The sequence below is a fragment of the Ylistrum balloti genome, unplaced genomic scaffold, assembly GCF_031769215.1.
Source record: "Ylistrum balloti isolate Yb309-2 unplaced genomic scaffold, AGI_CSIRO_Ybal_v1 Utg370142, whole genome shotgun sequence".
In the NCBI taxonomy this organism is placed as follows: Eukaryota; Metazoa; Mollusca; class Bivalvia; order Pectinida; family Pectinidae; genus Ylistrum; species Ylistrum balloti.
In genome coordinates, this window is record NW_026782148.1 from 642,465 (window position 1) to 663,866 (window position 21,402).

At 37.0% G+C, this 21,402-nt stretch overlaps 1 protein-coding gene and 2 non-coding genes across 3 annotated transcripts; 2 read left to right on the plus strand and 1 right to left on the minus strand.

Annotated features, from left to right (window-relative positions):
* LOC132550748 (deleted in malignant brain tumors 1 protein-like) lies at positions 1-11,521 on the plus strand. The gene is made up of 10 exons (XM_060214840.1): positions 1-88; positions 4,183-4,336; positions 4,681-4,898; positions 5,351-5,507; positions 6,016-6,224; positions 6,676-6,872; positions 8,448-8,833; positions 9,015-9,316; positions 10,750-11,135; positions 11,324-11,521. Exons 1-10 carry the CDS (start codon positions 1-3, stop codon positions 11,519-11,521), a joined length of 2,295 nt encoding a protein of 764 aa, XP_060070823.1.
* Positions 11,522-16,268: 4,747 nt separating this feature from the next.
* Trnal-caa (transfer RNA leucine (anticodon CAA)) lies at positions 16,269-16,383 on the minus strand. The gene is made up of 2 exons: positions 16,346-16,383; positions 16,269-16,314 (listed from the first exon to the last, which is right to left on the minus strand). It is a non-coding gene; the product is annotated as a tRNA-Leu (tRNA).
* A 2,511-nt stretch (positions 16,384-18,894) lies between these two features.
* Positions 18,895-19,009, plus strand: Trnal-caa (transfer RNA leucine (anticodon CAA)). Its single transcript has 2 exons — positions 18,895-18,932; positions 18,964-19,009. It is a non-coding gene; the product is annotated as a tRNA-Leu (tRNA).
* Positions 19,010-21,402: the final 2,393 nt, after the last annotated feature.

Below are 21,402 nucleotides of genomic sequence, written 5' to 3' on the forward strand. Positions count from 1 at the left end.
ATGACAAAATCGTTTGAAATTGGTTTTTTATCAAGCAAATTCGAAAAGTTCATCTTTGGAATTCTGCTGATATTGCAGGCATCATATGGTAAGTTTTGTTTCTGTTTTTGTGTTGTTTGTAATACAAGGCAAACAAGTGTTGTTTGTGTAATACAAGGCATATACATTTAAGAATTGTATGGGCGGTCATATTCGGCAAAATCACAAATAGATTAAAATAATGTAATATTTGATTATAGTTTTGACAAGGAAATAATCTATATCCGTATATTAGAAAACATTACTTGAAATAACCATGTGGACATTACCACATACTTTGAGAGAAAGTGATACCGACAACAATAAATAGTCAAATCTATAAATTGAGATTTATCAATGTTCAAACAAGCCGCAAAGTTGTCCTTACACTACTGACAAGTCCTAGAAGGACGAAAACACTGTATGATGTAGCAACACTGACGAGTCCTAGAAGGACGAAAACACTGTATGATGTAGCAACACTGACGAGTCCTAGAACGACGAAACAACTGTATGATATAGCATCACTGACGAGTCCTAGAACGACGAAACAACTGTATGATATAGCATCACTGACGAGTCCTAGAAGGACGAAAAACTGTATGATGTAGAAACACTGACGAGTCCTAGAAGGACGAAACAACTGTATGATATAGCATCACTGACAAGTCCTAGAACGACGAAAAACTGTATGATGTAGCAACACTGACGAGTCCTAGAAGGACGAAACAACTATATGATTCAGTTTGATTCATTATTTGACTCTACTATATTAAATTCTAAATTCTGTTGGAAGGTGCCATTCATTGTGTGGCTTTTGTACAATCTGCTTGTAGGTTTCTCACATAATCGGAAATAAGATTGGATCAATCTTTCCACCGTCGATATCCCTAAACATTGCTTATTGTGTCCGAGGTGGTGAAAACTGCCGGACATTGTTTATCAGTGAATCGATGTTTATCGTCAGCATATTGACCGAATATTTTGATTTTTATGGGGAAGTGGGACCATTTGGTTCTACTTGCCTGTTTCAGTAAAAAATCATATATACCCGATGTATTCGTCATGTTACAAGATACAAGAAATTTTATTTTCTGGCGTATACAATAAATCATGTAACATTAGCTCAGAAGAGCTATTATTGCGACAAAATAGTCGCTGTTTCGTAATTTTTTATTTTGTTGTAGAGAAACGATATTGTAAAGTAACGATTTTCTGATATGACATATCTGTGTAAAATGTTTTACGAAATTGTTTAAGTATATGTATATATGTCTAAACTAACGCAGATTTTTAAATGATACTTTTTCGAAGAATGATTTAAATGAAAAAACACACGAACGGTTTGCAAAGTTCCGTTCAAAGTTTGAATGTCAATCCAAGGTTACCCGTTGCAGAAAATATACCTTCATATTGAATTACAAGGTTTAGTTTTTATTTGACGTCATAGCTGTTACATAATTATGCTATAACTGTCCTCATACATAATAGTGTACAGTTTCATACTGTCGTAGTGCAATATTTGGCCTTTTGCCAATTGTTCCTTCGCTCGTAAACAGTGAATACACCGTCATAGACAAGTAAAGGCTGACACGCCCCTTTTGAAGATTACAAAGGAGCGGCACCCAACTTCTTCGAAGCCATTACATTATGCCATGGAGTATCGAGGATGGTATACCACATTGAGAGAGAGAGAGGGGGGGAGAGAGAGAGAGAGAGAGAGAGAGAGAGAGAGAGAGAGAGAGGGGGGGGGGGCAGCATTCCTACTCAACTAAACCCTCTATGATCTCAGCTAAAACATTTTTAAAACAAAAACACGGTATTTTGTACTCCGTTCATTAAGAAATGAACATCTGTCACTGATCTGGCTGTCGCTTGCATCCTCAATTGGCTACGCACCTGGCCTCATTCATCATTTGTGTAATCATTTTAATTATCACTTGTCAGTGTTATAAATACATACAAAATTCAATTTTCAGACTTTTAAATGAACAACGAAAACTTCCCGCGTCGCTCTATTTACATGTATACATCAACTAGTGTTAAAGGATGTTGTTATGAATGCTTATGAGCCGTAAGGCTTCAAGTTAAATACACTTTGTAAATAATGAACAATGACCGGAACACCAAACCTCTGCTCAGCTACAAGAAAAGTGATTTATTTCTTTAAATGTGAAACAAAAGAATTCAAACATCGCCGTGTACATTTCTCTTTTGAATATCAGTTTTTGAACGCAACACAAGAAAGCGAGAAAAAACAAAACAAAAACCTGTCATAGAAAAGATACAAAAGATCGTAATGGGTTTAATCCGCTGTCTTCAAGAATCACTTCCTCAGCAACATCATCGAAAATTAGTTTCAATCTGGAAACAGAAACAGTATTTCATTGTGTAAGTCTTCCAGTATATATATAAAAAAAGTACATTTCTTCCTATTTCCTACATGTTTAAAATTAATGTTTTCAACATTTGTTTTCAATATATACATTATGGCCATTACATCGACAAGCATTAGCCTAAGGCGATTAAAATTAGCTACATTCAAAATTCTCTACCATCTTCCACCATCTTATCAGTACTTAGATTATTAGTATTCTTAAATTTACTATTTATTGCAAATAAAGCTTTCCTTCCTTGGTTAGCTACGTGTTTCTGTGTAACATCAGACTAACGAGTATGTTTGCATTATATACACGTTATTAAATCAAATGCATTATGGCTAGTATTTTAAAATTTACATTTGATAGACATTTTTTATTATTTAACTCGCTAATTCATCGCTTGGTAAGGTTGCAGAACTTTATCTTACACTAGGTAGTTCATTTTAATTATCAGGTCAGCATTCATCTCTACCTGTAAATAGGGAATCTGCCTCTATTGACCTACTTCGGAAAGGGACTATACAAAAGACGTGCAAGTGAATCGAACCTTCCAATACAAATTTAGAGCGAGATAAAGTAGTGCCAAATACAATTACATCATACAGCTGTTTCGTCCGTCTAGGAATCGTCCGTGATGCTACATCATACAGCTGTTTCGTCCTTCTAGGAATCGTCCGTGATGCTACATCATACAGCTGTTTCGTCCTTCTAGGACTCGTCAGTGATGCTGCATCAAACACAAAAGTATCAGCGTGATGTCGCTTTAAGGGCCCACTAATTTTGTGTTACGGTTGATAATGCTGATGAAAAAAACATTAGAGTTTCTAGTTATTTGGTTCAATTGTATCATATTAAGTCCAATAGGAAAACACATAAGACAAATCTGTAAGCATGCCACAGGCCTGATACATCCATACACCGTCATCTAATCAAATTATCAATATAAGGGAGAAAACTCCTACAGAAATACATGTAAAACTTCACTACAAATTGTCACATTATTACTAATCGTATTTAACTTTTCAATTACATAACGAATTATCACAAATTGATATTATTTTGATAAAAATCATCATTTGAGAAATAACCGTTATCAAAACCGTTTTATCAAATGAAATATCCCCACAAAAAAAAAAAAAAAATAACGAAAAAAAACCTCAAATACACGTTGAATCAGACCTGTGTTTGGCACAGAGCCATAAATATATCTTTAACATTAATCAATATTCTTATGAAGAACATAAACATATAGAAAAGTTTCTTACGCACAATTTATCACAACTCATATTTGATAAAAACATTTGCACAGTGCGATAAACAGTTCAAAGTATTCAAATTAATGTAGCAATTCAATATTATAAAAAATAATACCAAATTGAGCAAAACACTTACATTTACAAGTACGTCCGTCACCTGTGAGACCACAAAGGGTACTGACAAGTATCTTCAAAGACACAAAGAAACACGCGAAGCGAAACTGGCCAGCGGAACCAAACCACATAGACAATAGAGCTAGCCAATCAAAACACATAACCATTCTACCTGACCCCTACCCGCCTCCCCCCCCCCTCCCCCCCCCCCCCCCCCTACCATATCAACGTCACAAAACATACGTTACGAGCACACACTCCTGTTAACGTGACATTATAACATAGGGCATAATACACAGGCGCGTATTTTTTGTTTTGTTTTTTGTTTTCATTTTAGTTTTTTTACACGAGCAACCGATTACATTTAGATAAAATGAATTATTTTACCTTGCTACAGTAACATAATTTTACAGGCCAGTACATACTTCAAGATATCCGTCTTTCCGGAGGGTCGACGGTTTACGAAGGGCGTGTTGAAGTGAAATACAACGGCACATGGGGAACCGTGTGTAACGATCAATTTGATGGCTTGGATGCGAAAGTCATCTGTAAACACATGGGATATGAGTAAGTAGTGTTTGCTTCAGTTTTGGAAACAAGATTCTTGACTGGGCTTAGCAAATCATCGAAATCTAAATAAATATATGGTAGCATGATATTCCATTCGCCTTCGGCGTATCTTCTTTTCTGGTGCTGTTTCTCCAAGAGAGCACGGTTTTCCGATTCTAATTGGTTTAATATTTTATTAAAGGGATAGCATCGTGTTCAAGTTTTATTACATAAAATAACGGCTTAGTAGATCGAATGGCATTGGACCGGTACAGTGAATCAATTAAAACACGTACCTTTGATCAGTTTATTAATTGGTTGCCTTCTGAAAGAAAAACAATCAAAAATGTTATTTTATGTAGGGATGGTGTAACAAGCCACACCTTTGGAAAAGGAACAGGACCTATTTGGTTGGACAACCTACAATGTACCGGCACGGAGTCTAACCTCGGTGAATGCCCATCAAACAACATCGGCTCACATAATTGTGATCACGAGCAGGATGCTGGAGTCATTTGTGAGCCTAAAAAATCTGAGTCCGCAGCTTTGGCAAGAGCAGCGGTGATACAGCCTAACGAATGTACGTTTAATATCACGTGCGAAATAAATCAGTGCTAAATCAATATGTAACTTCTACGACATTTTACGATTTTATCGTATTCTAACAGTACTTTACAGAAGAAATAAAAATAACAGTCGTTTTTTTTTTGGATATTGTGATTTTTATAGGCATTCAAGCGAAAACAGTATACTGTAACTTACATGATTCCATGTCATCATGTACTCTCTGTGATATGTTGTATTTTCCCTGAAAAAAAGAACGCTGTATTATGATATTCGTTTCAGATCCTCCAAACATAAATTTGACATTCCCTCTAAAGTATGTATACATAGGTGCAAAAACAGTTTTGAAATGTTGTTAACGATATATGTTTAAAGCCCAATAATTCAGGTGAGACGTACATCGTTATATTTCCATCTATATATGAGGTTTGCTGATTGGCAATTGTCAGTTGATCTATCGTTTAATAGGTGGGGATCATAACCCGAACACTCGACTTGTTGGTCCCAATGACACAATTGGTGTTGGATTTGTTGAAGTCAAATACAACAACACGTGGTGGGCAGTTTGTGATGACTTATGGAACATAGAAGCGGCTAGGGTAGTGTGTAGTTCTCTTTGTTTCGAGTAAGTAATTTTGTCTTAAATAATCTTTTGGGAATTATCGTTTAAAAATGAAAAGAAAAGAAACAGGTTGGCAGTTTCTTTTCACAGAGAGATATACATTGTAGCATGTTTTATTTTTGTCCTAAATAAGATCCGATATTTCTAATGAATAACAATTATTGTTAATAATATATTGAATATTATCGCATATTTTCAGTAAAATATGTATTAGGAGATCATGTTTACCAGGTCATTTTAGAGATGTAGATTATAAATCCTAGTGATCATTATAAAGCAAATAGATAGATCTCCCAAAGCGCATCGTAAACCCGCGTTGTCTTTTCCAACTCATTGTAAGCTATTATCAATCCAATTTAAAATTCTTTTGATGTTTTTGTGTGGTTTAGTCCAGTTTCTTTCATAAATAGTATACAAACCTCTGTAGGTGTAGGCAGATTTATAAGACAATCGACTGTGTAAACTATTCACTAATAAAGTTGGATGTGTATTCGAATTCTAACGTTTTCAGCACGGCACTCTCACTTACTGGATCAAGACACGATATTGACTACGTGAAGCAAAACGTTAGCCAAATATTCCTGCTGGATGACGTTCGATGCACCGGCTACGAGTCGGACATTCTTGCGTGTGAACACAGGGGGTTAGGAGTGCACAATTGTGATTTTGGGGAGTATGCTAGTGTAACATGTACCCCGATCCAGGATAACACCGATACAGGTATCATTTAAAACCTTCATCTTTACATACACTCTGACACCCGGATACATGTTCATTGATTATGAAAACCTGTTTGGGCTTGAAAGATGTTTGTGAATTTGTATACATGTATTTATAGTCTGCTCAGTAACAGCTGTTGCAAGGGGAAATGGTAAGCAGTGTAAGATAAATATATCACGAGCAAGATTTATATATTTCATCTTTATTCTTTGAAAAACAGGGATGTGATGTTTAATTTTTTCTAAAAAAAAATTCACTGTTTTGAAAATATATGCCGCTGATCTCCTGTTACGCTCGATATTTACGCATAACTTAGAAATTTTCACTTTCCAAATCATCTGAAAAAAACTTGTTTTGTATAATTTGTCTGTATAGATATCAACTTTGTGAGTATATTTCATTCAATTAGACTGACTGCAAGAACTGTCTAATTTGTGTGTATATATTCTAGTGCCGGAACCCTATTTAGACTGTAAGGATGAACAGTTTACGGTCAAATTTAGCCGTTCAGATGACGCTAACCTGACACCAAGTCGAGTAACTGTAAGGCATGCCAGAGATTCTACCTCGTGCAATCCTACATACTCCGAAACAACCGACCTCATCACAATGCTGATTCCATTTAGCGAGTGTGGCACTGATATTAATGTAAGCACAGTTAAACCACACTTCCTCTCTATAAAAAACATCTCTATAAAGACCGTATGTTTCAAAGTGATATAGGAGTAAGTGGTGGAGTAAGTGTAGAGGAGTAAGTGGTGAAGGAGTAAGTGGTGGAGGAGTAAGTGGTGGAGAAGTAAGTGGTGGAGGAGTAAGTGGTGGAGGAGTAAGTGATATAGGAGTAAGTGAAGGAGTAAGTGTAGAGGAGTAAGTGATGGAGGAGTAAGTGATGAAGGAGTAAGTGTAGAGGAGTAAGTGGTGGAGAAGTAAGTGGTGGAGGAGTAAGTGGTGAAGGAGTAAGTGGTGGAGAAGTAAGTGGTGGAGAAATAAGTGTAAAGGAGTCAGTGGTGGAGGAGTAAGTGGTGGAGGAATAAGTGTAAAGGAGTAAGTGGTGGAGGAGAAAGTGTAGAGGAGTAAGTGGTGGAGGAGTAAGTGGTGGAGAAGTAAGTGGTGGAGGAGTAAGTGGTGAAGGAGTAAGTGTAAAGGAGTAAGTGGTGGAGGAGTAAGTGTAGAGGAGTAAGTGGTGGAGGAGTAAGTGTAGAGGAGTAAGTGATGGAGAAGTAAGTGGTGGAGGAGTAAGTGGTGGAGAAATAAGTGTAAAGGAGTCAGTGGTGGAGGAGTAAGTGGTGGAGGAATAAGTGTAAAGGAGTAAGTGGTGGAGGAGAAAGTGTAGAGGAGTAAGTGGTGGAGGAGTAAGTGGTGGAGAAGTAAGTGGTGGAGGAGTAAGTGGTGAAGGAGTAAGTGTAAAGGAGTAAGTGGTGGAGGAGTAAGTGTAGAGGAGTAAGTGATGGAGGAGTAAGTGGTGGAGGAGTAAGTGTAGAGGAGTAAGTGATGGAGGAGTAAATGGTGGAGGAGTAAGTGTAGAGGAGTAAGTGGTGGAGGAGTAAATGGTGAAGGAGTGGTGGTGGTGGAGTAAGTGTAGAGGAGTAAGTGGTGGAGGAGTAAATGGTGAAGGAGTGGTGGTGGTGGAGTAAGTGTAGAGGAGTAAGTGGTGAAGGAGTAAGTGGTGGAGGAGTAAGTGGTGAAAAAGTAAGTGGTGGAGGAGTAAGTGGTGAAGGAGTAAGTGTAAAGGAGTAAGTGGTGGAGGAGTAAGTGTAGAGGAGTAAGTGATGGAGGAGTAAATGGTGAAGGAGTGGTGGAGGAGTAAGTGTAGAGGAGTAAGTGGTGAAGGAGTAAATGGTGAAGGAGTTGTGGTGGAGTAAGTGTAGAGGAGTAAGTGGTGAAGGAGTAAATGGTGAAGGAGTTGTGGTGGAGTAAGTGTAGAGGAGTAAGTGGTGAAGGAGTGGTGGTGGAGTAAGTGTAGAGGAGTAAGTTGTGGAGGAGTAAGTGGTAAAGGAGTAAGTGGTGGAGGAATAAATGGTGATAGAGTGGTGGAGGAGTAAGTGTAAAGGAATATGTAGCTGAAGAATAACTGATAGAAGTGTACACTGTAGAGGAGTAAGTGGTACAGGATGAAGCGGTAAACATATGGAGAAAGAATCGGACTGTTTTATTGATTTACATTATAATGGACCATATCAGTGTTCCACAAAATACAATCTCTCTTAATCTGATTCATTTCAGTACAATGCTTCTCATATATTCTTCAATCAAACCCTGATCTACAACGTCACCGGTAACCATGTGATCACGCGGAAGACGTTGTACTACGTCGCGCTGACCTGTGCATTTCCCCGAAACCAAACAAACGCTGTAAATTACACGGCAGTGCCTTCTGTTGTTCCTGTGAGTTCTTTGGGGGAATTCAAAGTCGTTATGACTTTGTTTGAAGATGATTACTTCACAGAACGGTTGTCGTCGCAAAGTTCCGTGAAAATGAGGCAAATGTTATCGGTGTCTCTGGAACTGTCGACGAATTCACCAGAACTGAAGATTGTGGCACGAACATGCTTCGCAACACCATCTGGCCAATGGACAGACTCCGTCCACTACACTCTATTCGAGGAGGCGTGAGTCATTATTTGGTTTAATTGTCCGGAAAATGTTCACATCAGCAAGTCAGATCAACAACTTCAAGTATATAATTTGCATAACAATATTCCTTCTCGCTTTAATGGCAAAGTTGTAGGATTAGCGACACGGATACAAATATTAACGTTAAAAATATAAAACTGATGATTTTCTTTTCAGCTGTGAAGAAGATCAAACGTTAGCCATGGTACCCATAAACGAAACCTTCGTCGGATTCCGGTTCGAGGCGTTTCGGTTTGTAGGCTTTCCGGAAGTGTTTATTCACTGTTCCAGTGTCATTTGTGGGGCAACTGAAAAAGATGAGCTTTGTGACCGAAGTTGTCAAACAGGAGATATAAATCGCCGTCGCAGAGATGCCAAAATCCGGAAAAAAAGAGACACGCATGAATGGATTTACACTGTCAGTACTGGAATAGTCATCAACGGAACTTTGGACGATCCAATCATTGACAGAGATACAGGTAGCATCTTTCGCTTTCACATTATTAAACTGAAGTCAATGTTATTACATAGATAATATACAAACGAATCAGACGCAAGTTATCAAACTACTCATTGCCCTCTCCATAATACAAGTATACAAATGTATAGCAATGACTTCATAATACCTAGTAAATGATATATCTTAACGGGGCTATTTAGTCAAGCAACGTTTTTTTCTATTCAACTGGAAATGAAAATATACGCGTCCAGACTAACAAATCTGTACATAATAGTTTTCTCCTACGTAGCCAATGTCCAGTGTGGTCAGTTTAAAATCTTGGGAAGCCAAAAATAGCGATAATCCAAATATAGCGCGAAACGCTGCCCCCTCTGGCGGGAAGAAGACTATTTGTAAACAAATGCACGCGATATGGAGACATCAAGTGACGAAACGGCGAGTCTGATTTCACGTTTACTCCTTTCGAAAGGAAATCATGTATTATGTACAGATTTGTTAGTCTGGTCACATATATTTTCATTTCCAGCTGAATTGAAAAAACGTTGCTCGACTAAATAGCCAGGACAGATTGCCAATTAAATTGACACAGAATAAACCATAATCAAGATTATCAATGTGTATTTTGTTCACTTTCCTTTTTCAAGATTCTTTAAAAACTTTCTCATCTGTGGCTTACTTATCTCGTATAAAAGAACCTTTTTGTTGCAAAATGGTGAAATCTCTTGTTTCCTGTGTCAAATAAATCACCGGTATTTGGTATGCAACAAAACAGGGCAATGCTACGGCGATAGTGAGGAATATTACATTATTCTCCATTTCTTAAAATTATATGCAGATATATCAGACACCTTTGTGGATAGGAAAGAGACACAAGATAATTTAGGTAACTTCCTGACTAAAAATGACACTGTTCGTGTTGTTATTTACGCCCAGACCTCGTTCGTCAGCTTGATCATTGTATACTTCTGTCACATGTCTGGAATAAAAATACTACGACATATGCCTAGCAGAAATTTGAGCCACAATAGCTCAGTCGGTAGAGCGATTGCCTGCTAACCTCATGTGAAGATTCGAGGTGCGTGTGTGAAGATCCGAGGTGCGTGTATGAAGATCCGATCGAGGTGCGTGGTTCGACGCTTCCTGATCGTAGCGGTTTGTGCTTCTCATGAACCTGAGAAACAGGCCGGACTTTGTCTTTGTAGTGTCCTTAAGCAATTCACTTTGTCGTTATTGTTCTGAATGGCACACGACGGACACTTCGTATGTTGTCAGATAAAGTGTTTAACGGCTACTATATAAGGAGACTGTAGAATGACTGATGACAGGACGATCCACAAATGAAAGTCTTCAGTATTACTTAAATCAATTTTAAAGGTATATGCATCTACTTTACAGCTTTAAAACATATGTGAATGTAATTTTTATACAATTTCATGTTTTGTGTTAATACAGCACAGGCAGTATCGAGAGTGGTCTCCGCTGTGTCCACAGCTTCTACAACAAAAGTCACCAAGTCCCAAAATGTCACCCCAGAAACCACTCCGCCGAACATTTCCATGTCTAAGAATGCCCCGAGGGCAGCGGCTACAACAACCGTCACCAGGTCCAAAAGTCCCACTCAGAAAACCACTCCATCGAGTGTGTCCATATCCCGGAGTGCCACGAGGGCAGCGGCTACATCAACCGTCACCAAGTCCAAGAGTCCCACTCAGAAAACCACTCCATCGAGTGTGTCCATATCCCGGAGTGCCACACCCAGTACACCCAGGCCCCATAGTCCCACCCAGGCAGCATCCAATCCAGATCGTGGCAGCTCTGCTTCAGTCACCAAGTCGACGGTTCGTATTTTTAGCTGTATATAAAATGTGTTGTATTTCATCAATTTTTTTAATTTACATTTTTAACATAAAATTTCTAGTCTTTGATGCTAAAATTAAAACATCCGTCTTAAATAGTCCGTAAATAGGCTATTTTAAAATACATGTACTGGCTAGTTCATGTTCACTCAGATTATTATTCCTTACAGGCTCAGCCAGCAGAATCGCTTCACAAACTAAGTGAGGTGGAGGAGAATCCTGCTGAGGATACCTTGATAGATGACATGTTGGTGGAGAATGTATCGTCAGCTTCGCACGCGGGAGCATCCTTTGTTACCTTGGTGATGATGGTACTGTTGTATCATATGCAGCGATTTCTGCGGGATATCATGGGTTACGACCCTTAGGGTTTATTACGTCGTAGGCACGTGAGCGCACAGGAAGCTACATTCTAAAACGGCACTCAACCCTCCTAAACAACATAGGAAACATATATTCGACCAATTGACCTCCTATCTGACTGATATTGATTAAATAGTTAAAATCTAGGACAGCGATACAAAAAAAAAAAAAAAAACACACACACCAAATGTCCTCCAGCATAGGTTTCACATTAAAGGGTTTTGCAGACTAGCTGGTAGCTTCTGGAACCCAGTTAGGTATGGCAACTGGGATAAATGGCAGAGCAATTTATTCAACACTGGACCAAGGACAGTATGACTAAACACAACCACAATAAAACAAGACCATAAACATAACACATACATCCCCCATGGTCACAAACAAGAGAAACCGTGCCCTTAGCATGGGGCGCTGTAGAAATACAATATGATCTCTTTTTAAGTAATCTACGCTAACCCAACTCCAGCACATTCTTTACCTCATCCCATCACATCCACTCTCATAACTGAACTTAATAACACAGTTCCCCACTTTTAAACCCACTCTAGAACATCATGACTAGCTAAGTCAAATGGTGGCTAGAACCCCGTCTAACAATAACAAACCTATACCCGCTAACAAGCTTAACCTATTTTCCAATTTCCTACTTTCCCATACGCTCCCTCCCGCTATCTTCTAAACCTCTTGTCTTTTGGAAGGGACGTTAAACGGGGGTCCGGTGTACGGTGAGTTACGCCGTGCACATTAAAGATCCTCTGCTGGTTTTCGAAAAAGAGAAGGCTAATTGCTAGCCGCCACAGAGTATAGGTTTTTAATAGGTAAACATAGAGTTAGACTAGAGTAGGAATAGGTGTTTCAGTGACAGTCCAAAATCCCATCCCCCCCCACTTTTTTTTTTAGAAGTTAGGGTATACAAGTAGCCGGATCTGCCCTCCCCACATTAGACCTGTTTGACGATTACTAAAAAGCGAAATTGCACACCTTTATGCCTCGGCTCTCCCAGCCCCCTCCCCCTTAGTGTTCTAGGCTCGGTTATAACCGGAACAAGGACGTTAAGCTCCAAAAAAGAAAGCACACAGGTGGGATGGGGTCAGTCATGGATGAGTGATCTGTACTAATACGGACTTAGTAGGTACCGTTTTACTTGGAGACCTGTACAACCATGGTTATACAGGCATCTGTTGTAGCCTACGGTACATAACATGTTGGACATACTTAATATTTGAATCTGTTATAGCATAGATATCCATGTTCAAAATTACAGACAAAAAATAGCCACCTCCTATGATTATTATAACATCAAGGTGTTACAATTCAGTTCAACAATATCTATTGAATAAAGCCATAACATTTTATTACATCGAATTATCGGATCGGAAGCGATTTACAGCATCTACCGTTAACTATATCTTAAAGTAACCCATTACACTAAGGAAAAGACTGACAATGATTAGAAATTGATTAACCACGGCATTTGAAAAAAAAACCCCAGTTTTTCTCTACTGTGGCCTCACCTCTATCCAATACAAACGCATAATACAGAGAAAATCTCGATTTCATGGAACTCGTACAATTTATTTCTCATTGAGGTTTACGACTTACATTTATAAACAGCAGTCAATTCTTTTATGTGATGTATTTGCTTGGTTGTTGCAACATTAATCCATGTTCTCAATTTTCAAGCAACAAACCCGTGTTATTTTTTTTTGCAAGTCCAATGTAATGATATACAATGTACTAAATGAGCCCTGCCAACATAATGAAAGCTTCTTTGAACCAAGTCTTGAAAGTCAACTATGTCGGGTAAAATCAAAAACGTATAGAAGAGAGATTTGAGACTGTTTTCTACTTTTCTTCGTTGTTTCAAATGCTAGAAAATGCATGTTTGTATCTATTTTTATATGTGATTATTACGATTGCATCGAAACGTGCTAATTTTAACATATAAATTGATATTTTCAGTACGATGAGTGTATTTTGGAATATTTTGAATTGAAATACTGTATCAATTAGAGTCAATTAGCCTTGGTGTGGTTATACACCATTTTTCTCCAAAATCTCCTAATCAATCTGTTCATAACAAACGCTATAGTAAAAATCTCAATTTTCAAATTGGTCTCCATATCTTTAATGACCAATATTTCTGTTTACTTAGTTTTTTTAACAAACAAAACGCGTGTTGAACCATTCACAACTGAAATATCATCCTATATCGAAGTAGTAATCGAGGTAATTTGTAAATCCGTGGCACTAAAAATCACAATAGTTTTCCGTTTAACCAATGTAATTTTTATTATTGATAATTTTAATATATTTGTATTATTTTTTGTTACGAAAATGAGATTCCGTTTTCACTGTTCGACAAATTGGCTCTGGTCAGGCCGGTCAGTGCAAAGACAGCATATATTTTGTAGTGAATGGGGCACAGATAAATATAACAAATGGACTATTTTCACGTCTCGATGAACAAACAAAAGTTAACACCAGAAAGGCATCCACTACACTCCGTAATATGTCCATGGGCTAAATGTCTGTTATATTTTTGAATCTGCGACCAAAATGTCTCTGTTTGATCATGTTTGATTGGGAAGGAAATTGATAACTCGTGGTTAACTTAAATAATTGAAACAATGTAGCAATAATGAAATTTGGAAATTACTAGTTGTAGCACCCTTTAATAGTAAATTTATAATTGGCCATTTTTATCATGTCATTTCTAATGGGACAGACGGGGATAAAAAAAGACTTGTGAAAGTTAACTGCCCAGAGGCGTATAGCAATTAGTGCCTATGTCCAGGACACGGGTAAACTTAATGACGATGGGCCAAGTGGTACATGGGCTATTTTGACAAACGTCTGAAATATAGGGATCTTTTCACTTAACCAACATTCTGAATTTGATGTCTCATATTTCATCTACGAGGAAAGTATCATATTCATTACACGTAAATAAAAGAATTTTTTTTAATCACCTGCCTCAAGTCAAGTGACATTTGACCGCCAGCAAGGGGTCTCACGTGAAGTCAGCCAGTATTTATCGATAACAATAATAAAAGAATTGCGTTTGTAAAGGCAACTTACTGGCCAGTCTTTAGATATATTACAAAAGTCAGTTTTATTGGACTACACGAGTTACCTGTGTTTATGATGCTTTCCTCTCCGTTTTGGTATGTAGTAATTTCTTGTTATTTGTTTATTTGTTTATTCTTGTTTCATATATTATGGTGATATTTGCTTTGTATATCATAATGTACAATATCGATGATTGAAAACAATTTCGACTTAAGTTTAATTAAACTTTAAGATGACATACATGTATAAAAATCGCCATCATTTAAACATTTAAAGGACCTATTACTTGTTACTTTCTAGGTGAAAGAAAGTCACCTGATCTCTCCAGAAAGTCACGAGAGGTTGTAAATGGTTAAATCGACATCGGGTCTAAAGTGCCGCCAATCAACATGTATGATTTACAACATACTGGAAAACAAATATCCACAATTTACAACATCTAACAAAAAACTGCACCTGAATATCATTTAAAACATTTAGTAACATATGATACACCACGTAGAGACATGTCATTTGTACCCAATGTTGATCCGTCCAGGCGCAGAAATCGAGTCGGATGTAGGTGAGAAGGGACGAGACAGGGTTGGGATGGGGATTGGGTGACTTTTTTTTAAATAATCCTTGGTAGGGATTTTTTCTCTCGTTTATTTCATTTATCAATGTTATTATTATTTAGATATGAGGGAATCCAAATGAGGGAGCCTTTTTTTAGTACCTTATCGTAACGTCTTAAAAAGTTTATAAACGAATATACAAAGTATCCTTTATCCAAATCTACAGGGAAGTGTCACAGGCAATTTACCCGCTCTACGGTCCGCAGTGAGTACACGTGTTTTTCATAGGTGTATAATTCCGGTGGCCCGTGGAACGGAGGTTGTGTGCCACGAAAGCTTTCAATGAAATAAGTAATTTTGTTAGCAATGAAATAAGTAATGTTTGTATCTGTTGTTCTACAGTTGGTTTAAATTGGTTTAAATATTACGGATGGACACAAAGATTCTACTGACATGTTCCTGAATATTATGTTCTGTGTGCCCTGAACTCAAATCTGTGATAGTTTGCTTGTTTCTATATATTCCATGTTTGTAATAATTAGGTTTTTGTTTGTAGACTTTTTCCCATTAAAAATCATTATCAGATTTGTGTGTCCATTTGTTTGTTTGTTTTTTTTGTGAGTGTTTTCTTTTTCTTATTTTTTAAATCTCAAATTGACATATTTTAGTAGAAGTCGGAAGAAAGACTATCAATATAACTGCTCATGGGTGCAGTGTCTTATTGTAAGCATTTGTTAACAAAAAACATATCTACTATAGGCAGAAATTATCTTATTGGACTTGCTTATTGTCGCTGTAAAAGAATTAGTTGTTTGGTGATAAACAACAGTTAAGAATTATCATTATTGATGAAACATTTTCCCAGCGCAACAGCTATAATGCCAAACAAATACAAAATCGCTTGTTTAATGTTTGATGTTTATGAATTCCTGAACTTTACAGATAGGCTACATGTAAAAGAAGAAGCCCAACGAGACAAGTATATATGTATCTGTGGAAAAAAATGTAGAAGCACGTATTTGATGCAATTTAAAATCCTTTTTATAAGAGTTGTCAGATAATTTTCTGTGGTTTGATTAAAGAAACAAAATCAATCTCTGGTTTGAATAAAATAATAAAATAACAGTGTCAGAAGTGGGATTCGAACCCACGCCCACATACGTGGACCAGAACACTCGAACCTGTCTAACAGGAAGGTTATACCTTGAGTCTGGCGCCTTAGACCGCTCGGCCATCCTGACTACTCTTTGTGCTTCCGCTTATACAATATAGATCAGGTTTACAATCTATAAATAGACTATTACGCGATCTTTTATAAGAGAAAATGTTGTGGCTGTGATTTTTTTTCAGCGATCAAGTTACCAATCAACTTCCCCTCCTTCCTTGCAAAGACTGTTGTTATATTCTAGCTGTTTTCTTGTTATCTCGGTAAACCAAAGGAAGTATTAACCCGATTTCTGTTATTGAACAGTGAAAGGTTATTTAATGCTAGAGAGGATGTCGTATCGTGTCCTACATTGTTATTATTATTTAGCCGTTTACTCTTTGGGCCTGCGGTGTTTCCAAAAGCTGCAGTAGAAGGTAAAGGTTTTTTTTTCATGTAATTCTTTTTAAAAAATAATTTAAACAGTGGGCTGCGGGAATGTAAAAAAAGCATTGACCTAAATGTAATTTGTAGATCTATATTTAAGTCCGTGGTAAAATAGCCGTTGAAAATGATTCAAATCCAAGTCTGTGAACAGGCATTAAGATCAATTTCATTTATTTACGGAGACTCCGAATCTACTGCACAGCACCGGTTGTGATTCGTGTAGCATAAGATAATCTTTATCATTCACGTACTGATGTTGTATTATCAAAATCCTAAAATAATTATCTCGTCCGGCAATCCCACACCGCATGGTTTTATTTGAGAAGCAGCCGTGTTACGACCAGGCAGTTTATTGTTTATTGAGAATTCACTGTCACAATGCAAGGAAAGAGCACATTGTACCATGGCGCTGTATAGCAAATCGGTACCGGTCATCTGTACAGCGCCGTATTATGCTGACTAAACAAAACAAATACCTTTAGAATAGAAGATCTACTGGTTGTGTTATAAAAACTTCTATTCTATTGACATCAAAGCTGAAGGAATTGTTTTGTAAGATCAGATACCAGTGGGCCTGCTTTGTGTATTATGTCATGGCAGAACGGTGGAGGCGATTGGATTACCAGATACAGGCATTTTTATTTAAGTGTCAGGTATTGATACAATCCGTGAGTAAATACAAAAGATGCAATGTATTAGAACTGCACCAATACCCTGACATATTTGGCTTATGAGACTATCACATTCGAGTTCACAAACGATCATTAAAAAAGACTATTTGATAGGAAATTTTGTCTTCTTTGGAACATATAAAACAAGGTTTTGGCTACACCTCTCAGTAAATCATCTTCTATCATCAATATTTAAAACATTAAAATTTTGTGACTTTATTTCTGCATATTTATAAAGTAATTGTCTAAGATCAGAGTGAAAACAGAATTAGTAAAAAAGTTTGTTTCATCCTCAACATAATTTAATGTACATTATTTACATTTTATTATCTGTAAAGGTATTTTTGGCCTAGAGTATCAAGAATCACTTCTACAATTTGATAAAATTCATCTATGAAACCTGTTTCGAACATTCTTAACATGATAATTTGTTTCAATTTTATCTTTACATAAGCGGTTAATATCATTGAAAAGACCACTTCTCCAATCTATCTGGTCATGGTCATCCAGTATCCGTTTAATATCACGATTTTTCTTTTTTGCAGAGCGTTGACTGGTCATAGTGTCTGCTAATTCAGAGTTGATGATATCATCACATTCCCTCCGCTACGAATTTGCAATAAGGTCAGAAGTCTTGTAAATATTTGTAGTTAAGCAATTTTCTACCTCGTCCTGTAGTCTAACACGTAGACGTAAAACTTCTATAATTTGCGTGCGATCTGTTGACAAGAATCCCATATCGCCTTGAGGAGGATTGGAGGTGTATTTACATGTCCATTTTGATATTCCCCGTATTGCTGTCCCTAGTATAGCACAGGCTTGACACGAATACGATACAGATAATAACTTGGTGTACACAGCATATAACACCTTATTCGCTGATTTAGTAATATTTTGCACTGTATACTTTAATCCATATATTCATCAAATGCCAATTAAGTATCGGTATGAAGTGTTACAGTCAATATGTTGGTTCCCAAATTTAAAATGTACGTAGATATTGGAGAGTTATTTCCCTTCAAGTGCAATTCTCTAGTTTTTTCCCCAGTGTTTACAGACATCCTTCACTTGCGGCACCGGGAGTTAACCACATGCAGCATTTATGTAGATTTGTTTCATCCTCAGTAATAAATGCACCGAAACTAAAATTCATATTGCAAAATTCATCATCATCATCATCATCATCATCACCATCATCTGATGAAAAATAAATTGGCATGACTCTCCATATTCGTTGGTTGTCGATTTTTTTTTTTTTTAAAAAAGAAAAGGAAATGTACATAAGAAGGACCAAGCTAAAATAAACCTGAATACCTTTTGAAGGTAAAGCAAATCAGGATGGCCGAGCAGGCTAACTTGTTACCTTTCACCATATTCTCGGCCCCTGTCGGCTATCAAGCATTTCACTATACTATCTAACCCCGACAGAGAGAAACGAAAAAGCAGTATAACTCTGAGATATAAAATGTCAAGCAGCATGTGCTTTACAAGTCAGGATGGCCGAGCGGTCTAAGGCGCCAGACTCAAGGCTCTTTCCTTCCCTTAAATTGGGGCGAGTGTTCTGGTCCACGTATGTGGGCGTGGGTTCGAATCCCACTTCTGACACAAAATTTTGTAACGTGAACAGAATAGCTTACCCATACTACTTACGAATGAAAAATGCACAAACATTATTTCATTTTTCTTTTCAATTTTGTGTAGAAAGCACACACTCACTCACCCACACCTACATCGTCATTTCACAGATTTGCAGCACAGGCACTCGAGGCCAGGATATTATTTTTTAAACGTTGATTTTTGTTTTAGCACTCATGACTGACGTTATTTAAACGAAATATCAGCAGAATTCAAGTTTATGTGCCGGTTGACAAATCCGAGGTCCACGGTCATTAAAAATACACAAGGCAAGCAACTCCAGATTTTAAAAAACACCCCTCGCTTGGAAACTGGCTCAAAAAAAGTAGTTATGATAAGTTCCTTGTAAAACAATATGTATCCGTAGGTAGTGTGTATATTTACCTTTTATTTGGTGCATAACATTACAGGCAACGAGAAATTCACAATACGTACATGAGATTAACATCTCAATAATCGGAGATTTTATCGTCCATGTAATTATCTTTGACGGAAGTAACATGCCATTTCAAGGGCGGTCACTCCGACTTTTTGGGAGAGGAGTTCCGGATAGCACTATACCAGTGAACAGGTAAGAAAGGTTCCGATGTCATTACGCGCGTAACTTCAAAATAGATATTTTTATTTCTACAAATACATTTGTGGGGATGGAAAAATAATGGCTTCCACAGTTGCCAACTCGGATACAATATCATGGTAAGGGATTATACAGAATGCATCAAATTTCAATCAAGCTGGCGGTAATGAGAATTTTTTTTCAAAAAAAAAATAGAAAAAAAAAATCATGCAGATAATGAAAAAAGGGCGCAATTTATGAAAAATATCGTGGGGGAAATATATTAACTTAGAAATTGGAAATTAAATGATTTTTTTTCTATTTTTTTTTTAAATGCCCAGCCATTATTTTTCCATCCCCGCAAATGTATTTGTAGAAATAAAAATATCTATTTTGAAGTTACGCGCGTAATGACATCGGAACCTTTCTTACCTGTTCACTGGTATAGTGCTATCCGGAACTCCTCTCCCAAAAAGTCGGAGTGACCGCCCTTGAAATGGCATGTTACTTCCGTCAAAGATAATTACATGGACGATAAAATCTCCGATTATTGAGATGTTAATCTCATGTACGTATTGTGAATTTCTCGTTGCCTGTAATGTTATGCACCAAATAAAAGGTAAATATACACACTACCTACGGATACATATTGTTTTACAAGGAACTTATCATAACTACTTTTTTTGAGCCAGTTTCCAAGCGAGGGGTCGATTTTTTAAAATCTGGAGTTGCTTGCCTTGTGTATTTTTAATGACCGTGGACCTCGGATTTGTCAACCGGCACATAAACTTGAATTCTGCTGATATTTCGTTTAAATAACGTCAGTCATGAGTGCTAAAACAAAAATCAACGTTTAAAAAATAATATCCTGGCCTCGAGTGCCTGTGCTGGAGACCACTCATAGATACACAACGCCCTGACATATCTCTCCTGAATCGAGTAATAATCGGTTTCTATTGTCTTAATACAATGGTCGATCTCTTTATAAACACATACATATCTATTGTAGATTTCTGAGTAACGCGTGCCGCCGGTTCTAATATGAATGCTATGTGTTTGATAATGCTATGTAATACACCTCCGGCACAGTGCTGGAGTCGATTGTGTTAGATATAACTTGTTTGATCAGGCAATGAAGATAATATATCGCTGTGAATTAGTCCTGGTAGACCCTGACAGGGTGTTATTTTAGCACCATGTATATCCTAAGTATCGTCTAAAACACGAGAAAATCTATACATTATATATTTTAATGGAGGTTTTACTTAGTACGACATCTTAACTGTGTCTATTTTTGCAAGCCTTGGCTAATTTCATAACATCATATTTCTTGTACCCATTTTTTTCACGTAAATCTGAAATTTAAACATTTGTGTAGGACATTTTGTTACAAATGCCATTTTTACTGATCTACGACGTCATCTTCCATATTATGACATCGCATGTACAACTGATTTCGACTGACTCTGACGATAGCTTCAAGGGCTTGTTGCTACAGCAACCAATGAAACAAATATTCGCTTGATAATAGATGGATTACGTGATGAAATAGGTTAATTATATAATTAAAATAACTGCTTAGAAAATATATGATTTAAAACAAAATTTGCTTTTGAAATTGGAATTGTTCCCGTTGCAATTTATGGTGATTTTGGACTTTTTAAATACATTAATTGGTGTTGATGTCCGGATCATATGAGCATATAATTTTTGATTACGTTTAAATTCAAAAGGCAGCAAGTTTCGCGTATTTCTTACAATGTGTATGGTTTCTGCTATTTTATAATTTTATTGTTGTAACACTACA